Source organism: Amphiprion ocellaris, chromosome 9 (assembly GCF_022539595.1).
Source record: "Amphiprion ocellaris isolate individual 3 ecotype Okinawa chromosome 9, ASM2253959v1, whole genome shotgun sequence".
NCBI classification, from domain to species: Eukaryota; Metazoa; Chordata; class Actinopteri; family Pomacentridae; genus Amphiprion; species Amphiprion ocellaris.
This window is the reverse complement of record NC_072774.1, coordinates 27784818-27800182: the sequence shown is the minus strand read 5'-3', so window position 1 is coordinate 27800182 and position 15365 is coordinate 27784818. Positions and strand designations below refer to the sequence as shown.

The 15365-nt window shown below is 40.0% G+C and overlaps 2 protein-coding genes across 3 annotated transcripts; one reads left to right on the top strand and one right to left on the bottom strand.

The window, feature by feature from the left end:
- Positions 1–1158: 1158 nt before the first annotated feature.
- Positions 1159–4813, bottom strand: ccdc127a (coiled-coil domain containing 127a). 2 transcript variants are annotated; one of them, XM_023276858.3, is made up of 4 exons: positions 4681–4813; positions 3923–4060; positions 2862–3106; positions 1159–2648 (listed from the first exon to the last, which is right to left on the bottom strand). In XM_023276858.3, exons 2-4 carry the CDS (start codon positions 4050–4052, stop codon positions 2202–2204), a joined length of 822 nt encoding a protein of 273 aa, XP_023132626.1. In that variant the 5' UTR covers positions 4053–4060; positions 4681–4813; the 3' UTR covers positions 1159–2201. The 2 variants fall into 2 exon arrangements, with proteins under 2 accessions (XP_023132626.1, XP_023132627.1); XM_023276859.3 differs by having other exon boundaries at positions 3923–4057; positions 4681–4804.
- A 147-nt stretch (positions 4814–4960) lies between these two features.
- sdha (succinate dehydrogenase complex, subunit A, flavoprotein (Fp)) lies at positions 4961–12426 on the top strand. The gene is made up of 15 exons (XM_023276854.3): positions 4961–5089; positions 6096–6179; positions 6500–6661; positions 6840–6983; positions 7303–7467; positions 7583–7731; positions 7872–7996; positions 9382–9550; positions 9670–9865; positions 9949–10120; positions 10985–11103; positions 11310–11421; positions 11552–11682; positions 11927–12040; positions 12154–12426. Exons 1-15 carry the CDS (start codon positions 5027–5029, stop codon positions 12238–12240), a joined length of 1992 nt encoding a protein of 663 aa, XP_023132622.1. The 5' UTR covers positions 4961–5026; the 3' UTR covers positions 12241–12426.
- The last annotated feature ends 2939 nt before the right edge of the window (positions 12427–15365 follow it).

The window sequence follows — 15365 nt, the reverse complement described above, 5'->3', positions numbered from 1 at the left end:
CTTTGAATACTGCTTTGATGAAACCCTTGGCATTCTCTGGATGAGCTTCATGAGGTAGTCACCTGAAACGGTTTTCACTTTTCACACTGCCTTCTTAATGGGGTTGGGACCATCAGCTGTGTTGTGCAGAAGTCAGGTTGGTACACAGCTGACAGGTCTATTTGACAACTGTTAGAATCCATATTATGGCAAGAACCAATCAGCTAAGAGAAACAACAGCCCATTATTACTTTAAGTACTGAAGGTCAGTCAGTCCGGAAAATTGCAAAAACTTTGAATGTATCCACAAGTGCAGTCGCAAAAACCATCAAGCGCTACGACAAAACTGACTCACATGAGGACTGCCCCAAGAAAGAAGACCAAGAGTCACCTCTGCTGCTGAGGATAAGTTCATCCGAGTCACCAGCCTTAGAAATGGCAAGTTAACAGCACCTCAGATTGGAGCCCAGATAAATGTCACACAGAGTTCTAGTAGCAGACACATCTCTACATCAACTATTCAGAGGAGACTGAACCAATCAGGCCTTTATGGTCAAAGAGCAGCTAAAAAACACTATTAAGGAAAAGCAACAAGCAGAGGAGATTTGTTTGGGCAAAGAAACACAAGGAATGGACATTAGACCAGTGGAAATCTGTGCTTTGGTCTGATGAGTCCAAATATGAGATCTTTGGTTTCACCCGCTGTGTCTTTGTGCGATACAGAAAAGACTGTTGAAAAGCCATTTCAGGTGACTAACTCATGAAGCTCATCAAGAGAATGCTAAGAGTGTGCAAAGCAGTAATCAAAGCAAAGGGTGGCTATTTTGAAGAATCTAAAATATAAAACATGCTTTGACTTATTTCACTTTTTTGTTTACTACATAATTCCATGTGTTCATTTATAGTTTTGATGCTTTCAGTGAGAATCTACAATGTAAATAGTCATGAAAATAAAGAAAAATCATTAAATGAGAAGGCATATCAAAACGTTTGACTGGTAGTGTAGGTATTGTATTAAACCATTTTCCTGTATTCAAATCCAGTAACAGCAGCCCCCAGTGGTAAGTAACATGAGCTAGTTATGTAAATATAGCAACACATTTGAGTTTCAAAAGAGAAACGCAGACAACACAGAAATTAGGTTCTTAAACCTAAAATGAATTCAAAGGATTGCAGTGGTCAGTGTCATTATATCCTATTTTATGGCATTACATCCAGCACTTATTCACCAAGGTGAAAATAAAAACATAACAGCACAGAGAGGCCTGATGACCAAATAAAAAAGCTACAGATTTTACATAATTCTTTCCGTACCAGTGCTTAAGAGTGTGAGATCAACTGACAGCTTTTCTTGTTTTTTTTTGTATATTTTTGTTGCTTGAAGTAGCATTACTTTAGTACTACTTTATACACATGCACCTTGAGTAAAGTCCTATTTCCCTGCTAGTTATCAGAATCCCACAGACCAGTGATGAGAAACAAGAGCACTATTCTACACTGTATTATAGGATGGCAACCGTTTCAGCTGTAAATAGAGATGTCATAGATGGAGGTAAAAACAAATCACAAACAAATCTGTTTCTGTGATAAATATCTCCCACAACAGTCCATCAGCAAGTATACAAAACACAGCCCACAAAAACAAAAAGACTGTAATGTAATAGTGGTGTTGACAACATGTTTTGGATGCTGTTTTTCACTTCAATATTATTAAGAATTTGAGTAATTTTCTGATGAAAAACAGTGCTTGTCCAGAAAATGTATTGTCACATGGAACAATGTGAACAGTTTGTGGAAACCCTGAATTCATATCTGATAAAAGGGGCTAAAAACATCCCCTTTCCAGACATATTTTAAACTAAGGCATTCAGAGAATGCAAATTAAATAGATTTTTGTACATTTTCCAAGGAGCTAAATGGAAAACAATCATCTCTTTATATTTCATTAAACATCAGTTGCGTATTTCCTGAATTATCCTTGTGCAATGTTTAATTTTTCATGCATTTCAATTTAAAGCTAATGAGTCTTAACTGGGGCTTCTGAGATCATAGATGAAACTTTTAAATATTGAACATTACCTTGTTACCACTTGTGTGTTTGCATAACATTCCTTTCAGGTGATGATATTACACAGAGTGGGAACAACATTTTCCATTCCTGCTGCACATACTGTCAACATCCTTCAAAGTCAAATGAAAACACCGGCTTAGCTTTGCACTGGTCACTTTCGGCCAGACTGGATTTTCCCTCCTAACACGGCTTCCTCAGCTCTTTTGTGTTTCTGGATGGTGATTTGCAGTTGCCAGTACTTGAGATACACCCACATGAGGCTCCCATTCTTCCTCTTGTCCACATTTAGCAGGTCCGCACAATGCTTATCTCTCTTAAAAATATCCTTCAGGTCGGACTCGAGATCCAGTTCTGCCCCGATGGGCTCTTTAACGACCTTAAGCAGCATGTTCTTCTCCATCTCCAGTCGTTGATCTCGTGGTTGGATGAGGGAGCAGTAGGCATTCTGCCGCTCCACCAGCTGACCCTCGAGCTCCTTCAGAGTGGCTGTAGCCCGACGGTACCAGTCGTTCTCTCTCTCCAGGGCCTGATGCAGTATAGCACCTGCAGCTCCAGACTTCATGAACATTTGCTTGTCTTCCTCCAAGGTCTCTCGTTCCTTGTAAGGGGAAACAGAGATTTGGTTATGGAGAAGAGGCTTTCGGTTAGAAAAAAAAAAAAAACAGACAATAGTGAAAGTGAGAGCAGGACAAGGGAAAGAGGTATAAGAAAATGCAGATGAGCAGTGGAAATGAAGACACAGAAAGAGGAGAGGCCCATCAGCAGCTTAAATGAAGACAGTGAGAGGCGACAAACATGGTAACATCTTTACTTTCTGCAGCTGCTTGCGTTCTTCCATAAGCTGCTGACTCTGTGAGACCATGGCCTGTTTGTAGCCTTTCACCCTCTGCCTCTCCTTCTCCAGCTCCAGCTCCAGCAGAGCTGCTGCCCTGCGCCGCTCTGTCAGCGTCTCTCGGTAACGAGCCTCCATCTCGATTTGTATTGTGGACACATCTTTGTCATACTGGGCTTTGACCTTCTGGATTTCTCTCTGAGATTCCCTGGTCCAGATCCAACCTGATGACGACATACAACAGTGAATAGAATTGTAAGTGGTGCCTTGACTTCTGAAGAGCAGAGTAATTGTGGATTCCTTGAATTCCAATTTTGAGAGAGTTAGTTACCATGCGTTGGGGGTGTGCTTGGTCTATGACAACATTCAGGTAGGTGATACATGTCTAAGTAACATCCACATGAATACCAGGATGCAGGTTCCCAGAAGATTATTGCATTGTAATGAGGCTATCAGTATTGTCTGTCTAGATTCTCGGTCATTGAGATCATGGTAATCTGAAAATTTAAGTAAAAGGTAACTGGACTTCTTTCTGGTTTGTTTCTTTTCAAGAACCTAAAAGAGAAGTCAGTGTTAAGATGATTGGTATTATTCACCAATGTATGTATATGTAAGGCTCAATGGAGAGTTAGACACTATAATAGATAGATAGACAGACAGACAGACAGACAGACAGACAGACAGACAGACAGACAGACAGACAGATACTTTATCCCCCTTCGGGAAATTCAAGGTATCCAGTAGCTCACACATCTTACATACAAGATAGATAGATAAAAGAACAATGTACAAAAAAGCATGTAATAAGGTGCCTAAAATGCTGGTATCTACAGAAATGCACAAAAATTCTTAGTATTTATAAAAAGGTGCAAATTTGTGCTATTTACAATAAAAATGAGTATTATAGGATAATAATAACATTAATAACAAAAGGAGCTACAAATATTTAGCTAAAACAAAGTTCCAGTCTCGGGCAGACTTCCCCTTCTTTGCACGTGAGCTTTGCTTAATTCAATAACACAACCCCTTGTGTAACTTACGGAAGGCAGCCAGTCCCAGCATGGGGACCAGCAGGGCGTAGTTCCATTGGTTGCCATCACCAGCCCCCGCCCCCCTTCCTCTGGGGTCTGGTTGGATGTTCCATCTAGGGGGATCATTCAAGTTGTTCATGGAGGCTGCTATGACACAACACAGGGCAGACCAAAACAACAATAAGGAACTCCTTTAGAAGTATATCATAATGAATGCTCACATCCAACAGTCAGAATTTTACACTGCAGTAACCACCCGGCCTTTGGGTGTCAGGGCCTGAGTGTTTGCACCATCACTTAAAAACATCTGGAAAATAGTTTGGTTATAAACAATAATCACATTATTAGAAACTGTATTATCTGTCAGTGCCTATTGGTTCTGTAGTTGCAAGAGGGATATTCACTGCTAAATTGTTTACAAACATGAACATGTCTTGAAATTGTGTGTGTGCCATGGGTGAAATTGTTGCAAATAAACACTAGATAGAAAAGTTCGTTAGCAATTACTTTGTTAGCATTTACCAAAACACTGCGACAGAGTTCTGCAGCATAACCGGTCTGAGATGATTTGGAAGTTTGACACCTCAGCTAACCACAAACAAGGCTAGCTAGGAGCTACCATGCTAGCTAACATGCTAGCTAACATGTAGCACAGTGGCTCGTCCTATTAAGAATATTTAATAGAAGCATAATAAGGGGAATAAAAGCTTTGCAATTCCGACAACATGTAAGTGTACGTCTGTTAAATACATGGAGCCGTGTCTCACCTTGAATGAAAAGTCTAGGTCACTTATACATTTGTTCCTGCACACCCAGCTTATACAATTTTACGCTTCAGCAGACCATTTGTACCGACCAAGGGGTTATTCATAAAAAAAACACTTCTTTAAAAGTCTACTTAAGTTTTATAATTTAGCAATGTATGCATTTGGGCGAATTTATTTAAACTATTTCGACGGTTATCACTACTACACATACATTACAAAATGTTTCGGATTAAAAACTATTAGGTGTAATATAAGTGTCACCCCCTTCTTTCAGAGTGGTTCAGTCCAGTGCAACAGAATATCTGATCCTCCCTCGAGCCGCAGGAACGGTCCTCCAACTGACAACATGGCGAGTGTTCGTGCTGCGTCCCGTTTTCTGTCCAAGAAGGCGCTGTTTAAGACGAAAGCAGTAAGTAGAAACAAGTTCACAGTAAAACTCTCATCAACTTTGTGTACTTTAATCATGTGTATTTATTGTATTTATTCATGCTGAAAGGAAGAATTTAGCTTTCGTAACTGGCGGATTCTCACTTGCGTAATCTGTTATGTAGCTTAGGGTGTTTCAATGTGACACCATGAAAAAAGCTATTTTTGCGAGTGCAACACTATGTTATATGCAACTATACTGTCTCTTTTATTCGTTTTACCTGTTATATTATGAGTAATGTTTAGTAAACTGTGAACATAATTGAGGTATTCCAGCATCAAACTCACTTGCCCTTGTGAAACAGTGTGGCAACTAGCGGCTGCTTGTTAGCTACAGCGTGTAAAAGGAAACACTGCAGATATATTTAAAGACTGTTTTGCACCGAAGTAGTTGTTTAATCATGCCATGGGTCATAAAAGTCAAAGTCAATACCACAGGTTGGTGTAAAATTTGCACCGAATAATGACAATGGATATTAATGCTTTTGGAAAGAGATTCTTATGGATGTGCTGTGATTGATATCAAAATAGGAAAACTGAGTTGATCCTTACGGGGACATCTTTTGCAGGGATTGATTGAGATTGTATAAGTTGTAAAATTTAAAAAAAAAGCACAGTAAAATACAAAGAATGAAAGAAAGCACAGGGGTGCATAAGCCTGAAGTCTCGCGTTAACAGAGTTGATGACGTTGCATGTGCTTGTAGATAAAGCCCTGGTACGGGGGTGTAAACAATAACCAAGATGGCATGTGAAAAGTCTCTGTAGTGTAGACATAGACACACTGGTAATAGTTCAATATTCTGGACTTGTTAATAAATAAGTATTATATATTTAATATTTCCCTTAATATGGGAATAAACTTTTAAATATATGTTTTTTAGCTGATTATTTTTCAGTGGCATGCAGTGATTAGTTTGAACAGCATCTGAGCTATGATGCTGCTTTTGTATGGTTTTCCAATGTTAAATGGTGATTTCTTTTCTGCCAGGTCCCTGCTGCTGCAGTTCAGGGCTCCAGGAACTTTCACTTCTCCATCTATGGCAAGGGGAAAGATGCCAAAGTGTCAGATGATGTGAGTAACATTTCTGTTTGTTTTACACAGATCAGAATTTAAAAGGGTTATTTATACGGGTGAAAATTATTTCAATTTTTCTTTTTTTTTAATCCACTTAATGAAGTCTTTTCTTCTGGTTTTTTTTTTTTTGGCATTACACCATCCTTGATGATTTGACAGTATTGTTAAAACAGTATTCATGCCAGTAAAAAACACTGAATCAAACTGAATATCTATACTCACAACACTCCTTCACTCTGGTGAGAGTTTGGTCTTAACTTTGTACAAGCTGCTCTTTTCATAGAAGTTTTACACCCTCTCATCTTCATGGTTTTCAGATCTCCACTCAGTATCCAGTTGTGGATCATGAGTTTGATGCTGTGGTGGTAGGAGCTGGAGGAGCGGGACTCAGGGCAGCCTTTGGACTGTCAGAGGCTGGCTTCAACACTGCCTGTGTCACCAAACTCTTCCCAACCAGGTCTCATACTGTCGCTGCACAGGTATAACAACATACTTTATGTGGTTATTGAAGATGTAAACTGATCTGTTGTTCAGTTAGGCTCAAATTCCTCGGCACTCGGTGCATTTGAAATGAACTAGCTCTCTTTACGAATGTCAATCTAAGCTGTGCTGTTTCTTCAAATTTTTTGAACTGTGTAATATAACTCTGGCTCATAGGGTGGGATCAATGCGGCTCTGGGAAACATGGAGGAGGATGACTGGAGGTGGCATTTCTATGACACAGTGAAGGGATCTGATTGGCTCGGAGACCAGGACGCCATCCACTACATGACAGAACAGGCTCCTGCAGCTGTAGTGGAGGTAAGATCTGTCACAAAGACACATGTACATACACAGCAGTGGTTATGCTAGCTGGCAAATACTAGGCTTTGACCACTAAAGATGCAACTCAATAGCTGTGTAAGTCATTCATTTAATGCTATACTATACACCTTTATGAAGCAGGATTAGATCTTAAACCTTCAACACTTCATAATTTGTAAAGGTTAAAGTAGGGGGAACTCTTCTGATATGGTGGATAGTGGATTTTTTTTTTTAAATGAGGTTTTTTTTGTTTGTTTAAGTTTTATTTACATATTTATATCACATGGGGAACTTATGCTGCTTTTTCTTTTCCCAGCTGGAGAACTTTGGCATGCCATTCAGCCGCACTGAGGATGGAAAGATCTACCAGAGAGCTTTTGGAGGTCAGAGTCTAAAGTATGGAAAAGGAGGCCAGGCTCACCGCTGCTGCTGTGTAGCTGACAGAACAGGACACTCACTGCTGCACACACTTTATGGAAGGGTAAGTTCACATCCTTTTCTACCTTCTTTTCTGACTCAGTCTGTGCTTTGAGAAACTTGTCTTGCTGTGGAGCATCGCTTAACTGCTTCTGTCTGCCTCTGTGACTCCTGTTCAGTCGCTTCGTTATGACACCAGTTACTTTGTGGAGTACTTTGCCCTGGATCTGCTGATGGAAAATGGAGAATGCAAAGGCGTGATTGCTCTCTGTATGGAGGATGGTTCTATTCACCGCTTCAGAGCCCAGAATACCGTCATCGCTACTGGGTAGGAGATGCATCCAGTTATCATTCAGTCTTGTCAGCTACCATAGTGTGACTGTGTGAGACACAAGTTTCTTGAAGTGTTAACGTAGTGTCATCAGATGTGTGAGAAAATTTAGAAACCGCTTCTGTCTTTCCTTCCAGGGGATATGGAAGGGCCTATTTCAGCTGCACATCTGCACATACAAGCACAGGAGACGGAAATGCAATGGTGACCAGAGCTGGCCTGCCCTGCCAGGATTTGGAGTTTGTACAGTTCCATCCAACTGGTGAGAAAAGGAACTTATTAACTTATTAAACCACAGCCATAAAATAGTTCTGTTACTGAAGCATTAAAGCAGTGCAAAGCAAGCAGATAAATAATTGCTTGAAAAACATGAGTTTACTAGTAATTTTAACGAGTAAAGTTATTTTATCAACGACAGTTCAAAGTCCTTTATTTTATTGACTAGCCATAAAGATGTGATAAGATGCTGTTCTTATGGTTAGTCTTATGTTTGATGCCTTTCTGTGTCCCCCCTCTTTGATTTTACATTTACTTCCGATATATGAAGAGATACTGAGAGATAGTGTAGATGCTTATTATCTTTAGTATACAGCTTAGATCAATTGCTGTTCGTGTGTCTGGGAAGGGTTTTAAAACTATGAATTATTTGTCTTTTGTCCCATTTTCTGTATGAAACAATAATTCATGTGGTAACTTGTAAGTTAAAGAGCAAGTTTGCTGTGCATGTATAGTAACCCCTGACCTCTGTATTTCTACCACTATGTCAAATTCTACATACTACTCTATTCTACAGTTGAGCCAGTCATTGGGTAGTAGATCTCACTTTCACAAAGTCACATATTCATGTTTATTTCTGTTTCTCTTGGACGTTTGACACTAGACTCTTCTGTTATGTGTGAAGCACAGTGTAGTATTTGGTTGCAAGTACCTGTTTACATTAATGCAGTGTACTTTATGTTGTTGAAAATATTCTAGGTATGTATAAAATAGTTTACCTGTAGTGTGCCATCAAGTTAATAAGTCAAAAGCAAGCTGACCTTTAGTGTTACTGTTACTAATATTTGTATTCACTGTTTACACTTGATGTGAGCACACATGTAGAGATAAAATTAACACACTCTTTTGGATTTCTCTAGTAAAATTACAGCGTAATTATCAAGGTAAATGTACTTCAGTGCTTTGCTATCGGTGCTTAGTCCATAAAGCACAGGATCATATTAGTTATTGGTGCCATAGCAATAATGGCAACAAAACTTGGAAGATTTCTTTTATTCACATTACCGACCTTTTGTTTTCTTGATTGAAATACCATTAATTTAAAGTTAGAATTCCTATGATTCAATTTCAAAGACCACTTCATTTTAGTAGTTCAAAATATATGTACTGTTGTACTTGTGTTATTTGTTCATCAACATTGGGATCCGATTGCCTGCCTCGTAAGTGATCGTGGCCACCAGAAGAATAATGTAGTGCCCCACCTAAAACTGAGCACTATTATTACTCTAAAAAAAATGAAGATTAGTCTTTAAAATAGGTTTCTAAGACACAAGTATTTATATATAATTGGCAAAATGCTAAACCATGTCTTTTACTTTCAGCAAAATGTGAGCAGGACAGACATCCTTTTGAACATTTGAATCCTTACAGGCATCTATGGAGCCGGTTGCCTGATCACAGAGGGTTGCCGTGGTGAGGGAGGCATCCTGATCAACAGCGAGGGAGAGCGCTTCATGGAGCGCTACGCACCAAACGCCAAAGACCTGGCCTCCAGAGATGTTGTGTCCCGCTCCATGACCATTGAGATCAGGGAGGGCAGGTACAGACAACGCCTGTGTTTGATGTTAACTGTGTGTCAGCAAAACAAAGGTTTTCAAGTCTGAAAGAACTAAGAAATCAGCTGCTGTTGCTTATCGATACCTGTATTTACTCCTTCAGGGGTGTCGGCCCAGAGAAGGACCACGTTTACCTGCAGCTTCACCACCTGCCTCCTCAGCAGCTGGCCACAAGGCTGCCTGGTATCTCAGAAACAGCCATGATCTTTGCCGGCGTTGACGTCACCAAGGAGCCCATCCCTGTCCTCCCCACCGTTCATTACAACATGGGTGGAGTTCCCACAAACTTCAAGGGACAGGTACAGAATTTGTGCATTTTCTCATCCACTACTCAGTGCTTCGCTGCGAGTGTCTTCCAACACTTTAAATCTTTTCTCAACAGGTGATCACTCACAGCAACGGTGAGGACAAGGTGGTGCCTGGACTGTATGCCTGCGGCGAGGCTGGATGTGCCAGCGTCCACGGTGCTAACAGGCTGGGTGCTAACTCACTGCTGGACCTGGTGGTGTTTGGCAGAGCCTGCGCCCTCACAATTGCTTCAGAGCACAAACCTGGTGAGGACCTCTGTTAATAATTTTTACTAGAATGAGGAATGTTAAATAGTTTTTTAAAAAAAAAAAAGAAGTTTAACACTAGATTGTTAATGATGCAACATTTTGCCATTTAGTAGAGATGAATATCACATTAATCTATCAAGGGGGTCATGTAAAATGCTATGTAATATCCTTTTGTTTTCTGTTTAAATACCACCACTATGGCTAAATTATAACGTTTATTTTTTAATACTAATACCACAATTGTTCATTTATTCACTGATTTTTTTTTTCTTTTTGAACGGACAGAATATTTTTATTCCACTTTTAAGTAAACAAAGGCGTTCTAGCAGTTCTGTGTTTTGCTACATTCCTGCTAATGTACAAATCTTTGCATCAAATCAGGCTTTAAATACAGGTTCTTTTTCACCTGAATTCTGTGCATCTCCTAAAGGGCCAAGTGTAAATACATTTGTACCCAAAACACTTGTTCTTAAACATCTATTTGTTGATAAATGCTACTATTTACTGATTTTTCTTTTAGTCAGACATCTGTGCACAGAGAAGCCTCTATTCCCCCTACTAAGTTACAACATGTGCAACAATTTGTGACAAAAAATTATGATTCAGAGTAAAATACGGTGTTATAATGTAAGATTTACCGATGTTGAACCCAAGTGATTTTATCTACATTGCTTTCTAAGAGTGGAGCATGCATTTTTAAAATTCAGTACCATGTCCAATCCTGTTCATTTAATTGTGGGAAGCCAAAATTATGATAATGACTGATGTTTGATGAGCAGCCCTACAGGATTATATCTGACATCAGTCTTTTAGTACACATTTGCTTCACCGCTGACACTGATAATGTTGTTTTGTCTCCAGGAGAGAAACTGTCCCCACTGAAGCCCAGTGCAGGAGAGGAGTCTGTGGCCAACCTGGATAAGCTGAGGTTTGCCAACGGAAGTCTGAGAACCTCTGAGATCAGGCTCAACATGCAGAAGGTACAAACACATATGGACACATCCACATGTACCAATGTTTATTATTACAGGAATTATTAGTAAAAGTCACAAATTGTAACAGGGAGTATTGCTATATATCAGATGTTGTGCCGTAGTAAACCATATTCTAGTTGAACCTGTGTTCAAAGAGATTCTGAGTTCATAAACAAACACAAAATAACGTCTTTCTCTACGTCTGCATTCAGACCATGCAGGCCCACGCTGCAGTGTTCCGTACCGGCTCCGTTCTGAAGGAGGGATGCGATAAGATGGATGCCATTTACCAGACCATGGATGACCTCAAGACCTTCGACAGAGGTACTGCACTGCTTTTTGTGCCTTTTCTGTGTCCAGTTGTGTGTTTCCGTGCAAAAAGCTACAGTTCTCTTAGTCTGTGACGTAGAATCTAAAATCTCTTCAATTGTTTTCCTCCTTCTCTTTCCTCCAGGCATTGTATGGAACACAGACTTGGTGGAAACACTGGAGCTGCAGAATCTGATGTTGAACGCCGTCCAGACCATCCACTCCGCTGAGCAGAGGAAGGAGAGCAGGGGAGCCCACGCCAGAGAGGACTTTAAGGTATGTATATGTACCTATATTTCTTCATCTATTGTTCTCACTCTGCCTCTTCTTTTAGTCATGCTTTAAGCTCTGGGGTCTAGTTTTGTTGTTTCTCCCCTGCTAATGGGTGGTTTGGCTCTTCTACTGTTCTCTTCTTAGTATTACATTTTTATTAGTAGATAATTGGAAAAAAATGTATAATTCCACATTCTTCATTACAGCCAGTCTTCCCTCTGATAAAATTCCTTTTACTATGTTCCAGGATCGTGTCGATGAGTATGACTACTCTAAGCCCCTGCAGGGTCAGGAGAAGAAGCCCTACGATCAGCACTGGAGGAAGCACACACTGTCCTACGTCGACCCCAAGACTGGAAAGGTACAATCCTCTGCTCTCTGTTGGATTTTAGAATGTTCCACTAGCAATTATCAACTTGAAATGTCAGTATCACCCGTGATGTCTGATGCACCTTTGCTTTTGACCAATCTCAGGTGACCTTGGAGTACCGACCTGTTATCGACGCCTCTCTGGATGAGCAGGACTGTGCCCACGTTCCTCCCGCCATCCGCTCCTACTAAGAAGTTTTCCTCTTGTCCCTACCCCTCTCCTCCAATGTCCACCTTACTCCAATGCTGAATTCATTTAACTGATATTTAAGAAGATGCGTTTTCTGTCCCAGAGATGACTTTTTGGGACAAATTCTGCTTTCTTGTTGCACATTTGTATCCATTTTAGAGTTGTTCAATACAATACCGTCTGGTCAACTCCTGCCCCTTTGTGTCACGTTCCTGCTCCTCTCCTTCATGTGTGTTTTGTCTTCATTTAATCCGTTTGCAGTTGATGGATTTCAGCAAAGTTCTTGTGATCTCACAGTTTGCAAGCTGGTTTTGTATATATATATCATTGGAATCTCAAGACAAAAGGGGGCTGAGACATTTTCAGCCTCTTAGTGTCGAACAAAAAAGAAAATTTAACGTGTGTTGCACCACTTTAGCTTAGCTTTTTGTGATGACATCATACTTCCATTTCCTCATCTTGGATTGTGGTAAATGCTTCTTTGCTTCTCTCATTTTGGCCGAGTGAAGAGATGATGGAAATGATTGTAGTTTGAGACGCACATGTCGCACAGCCACAAAGGGAGATTTCAAGTATGTAAATATTGCATAAATGTAAAATAAATATGGGCAGTTACTGTATGTACTAGTTAAGGCATGAGTTTGTTTCTACTCACTGTGGCCTTCAGTCTGCATAGTATTTACTTCTTGTTACACTTCAGGTGTGCGATCTACACTCTTGTTCAGAAGATAATCAGCTGATTGAGCTTAAACTATCTGTAGTAACTCACTATGTATGTTAACCAAATGGAAGCTTAAAGCTCTTCTGCCACATTAGAATACCTTAGCGGTTATACATCTTGGTGTTGATGTTGCTTTTCTCTGAACACTGCAGTTAGTTAAGTGTTGTTCCAGAAGTTATTCGTTATTCTGCGTACCAACGTCATTCTCGGCTCTAAATGCTTCATGAGCAGTAGTTTTATTAGTTAGTATTCTCCATTAACAAGTGCTGTTTGTGGTGTAGAATTAATAGGCAACTTGTGAAAATTTACCACATTTACTGCCACTACATGAAGGAGTTTTAAGGTGAAGGTTGCTCACAATTTCAGCACTTATAATGCAGAACAAATTAACATGACATGCCTCTTGTAATGAATCGATGAAAGTGTGACTTAATTTATTTGCCTGTTTGGGAGAAAAAGTAAATTTTTCTTCTTGTTTTGCCATTTGTACTTGTTTTCATATGTTCAATAAAGTGTAGCCAGTGCATAGAAACAAAAACTCTTGGATTGTCTTTTTGTAATGGGAAGGAGGTGGACAAAATAAGACCTATACATGCCTATATAATATAAGAATTAAACTATAAATCCACCATGTGTGAAAAGCAACATTCTAAATACAATTCATACTTATTTTAGAATTACAGTGACTCAGCTTTTTGTCCTCTGGGTGGCAGCAGAAGCACATTGATGAACCAGTGGCTTTGCCTTAAATTGCAACAGTGCAGATGGACAGTTGCTGTGTGTGTCTTCTGTGGAGCTCACTTGTAATGTCTATTCATTATCTTCCCTCAGCCGCTTACATCATTCTGGTAAAGGGTGGAGTTATGGTGAGAAGTGCTGTTCTTCTGTAGCATCCTGCTGCAGCTCTTTTACCTCGGGGAGGACATTTTGCAGCAGACGTCAGTAATTACTATACAAACACTGAGGTAACCTGAGCCCATTTCACAGCCCTGCCAGCTGTAAAAGCCATGCATGGAAAGGTCTTAACTCAGAGGGATGGAGTTAGCCGGCACTCCCTCTATTAGCACAAATTTAAGCTTGTTAGGGGGGGAAAACATAGTTTACACCCTGTATTGAATCAGCTGTTGGCTGCTGTATGGTTTCTGGATCATGATTTCATGAAAAACTTTCATTGTAACAGTAAATTACTTTAGAGGCTCACTAGATAAGAATTAAGCAAATATTAATAAGAGTTGCACATGTAATGGAAGTGACATTGAAGTTAACAGAAGCAGATGTTAAAAACAAAATGCATATAAAGAACAGAAAAAAAAAACCATTGTGGATGATAAATTAAAAAAACATTTCAGTCCGAAGCCAGAGATTCTCATGACATTTATCAGATGTAACCCACCATAACTTTCAACAGCCGTAGTTATGATTTTGACACTGTATTTCTTTTTAAACAGTTTTGTGGAAGTAATGTCTCCTTCTCATTTGAGCTGTACGCACTTTATTGTATTGACACCTTAATCTAGAGACACTGTGAGAAAGCTCAGTGTTTCTACTGCACTTTCTTGTGTCAAAGCATGCCTGGAGAAGTAATCACAGGCATAAACAGTGCTACAAGCTACTTAACAAAAGTCAACATCCTTTTTTCCCCTAAGCTGATGGCTTATGGTCTCAGCTGATGTCTTTCAGCTGCAGCCTCTTGTTCCTCTTGGTAAAGCAGTTTACATCACCAGAAGTAGACTCTTTGTCATGTTTAGACTGTCTGTCCTGGAACCTTTAGGGTTAAAAAGCAGATGCTGGCTGTTATTAATGGCTTCCAGAGGACGGTATAACAGAGAGTACAATAGAAAGGCCGGCGTGACATTACAAAATACAAAGAGGGACGGTAGTCTGAGGAGGGAGTAAAATAAGGAAGAAAAACTAAAAAGCTATGTGAAAGAGATGTGAATGAGATTATGGCTATTTGGAAAGAAAGCAGAAGAACAAGTCACAAAGAGGAAGTGTGGGTGTGGCTGGGAGGGCAGAGACACAACATTTACTGTAATAGCCTTTGGACATGTACAATAACTGATCACGACTCTCAAACCTTTGGCTGTTTCTCTTGACCTGCTCTAAAAGTCATAGTGCTACTGGCATCTTGAAGCCATTACGTCCTGAAGTTTTTCCTCCAGCTTATCTGATAAAAGGCAGTTGTCATGCAGTCTTTCCCTGATGGCCACTGGCCAGTGACCTCCAGATGAGCTATAGGTCACTGGCTTTGAACTTCCAGGTTAAGGCTGGATGACGATCGTAAATATTGTGGTGGTGATTGCAGTGACAGTGGAAAGCTCTGAGAGATGGAGGGTTAGCAACCGAAGCTGTGGCTCTCCAGAGGGTGCTCCTACAAATATACCATGAGGAGTCCTTCAGACCAAA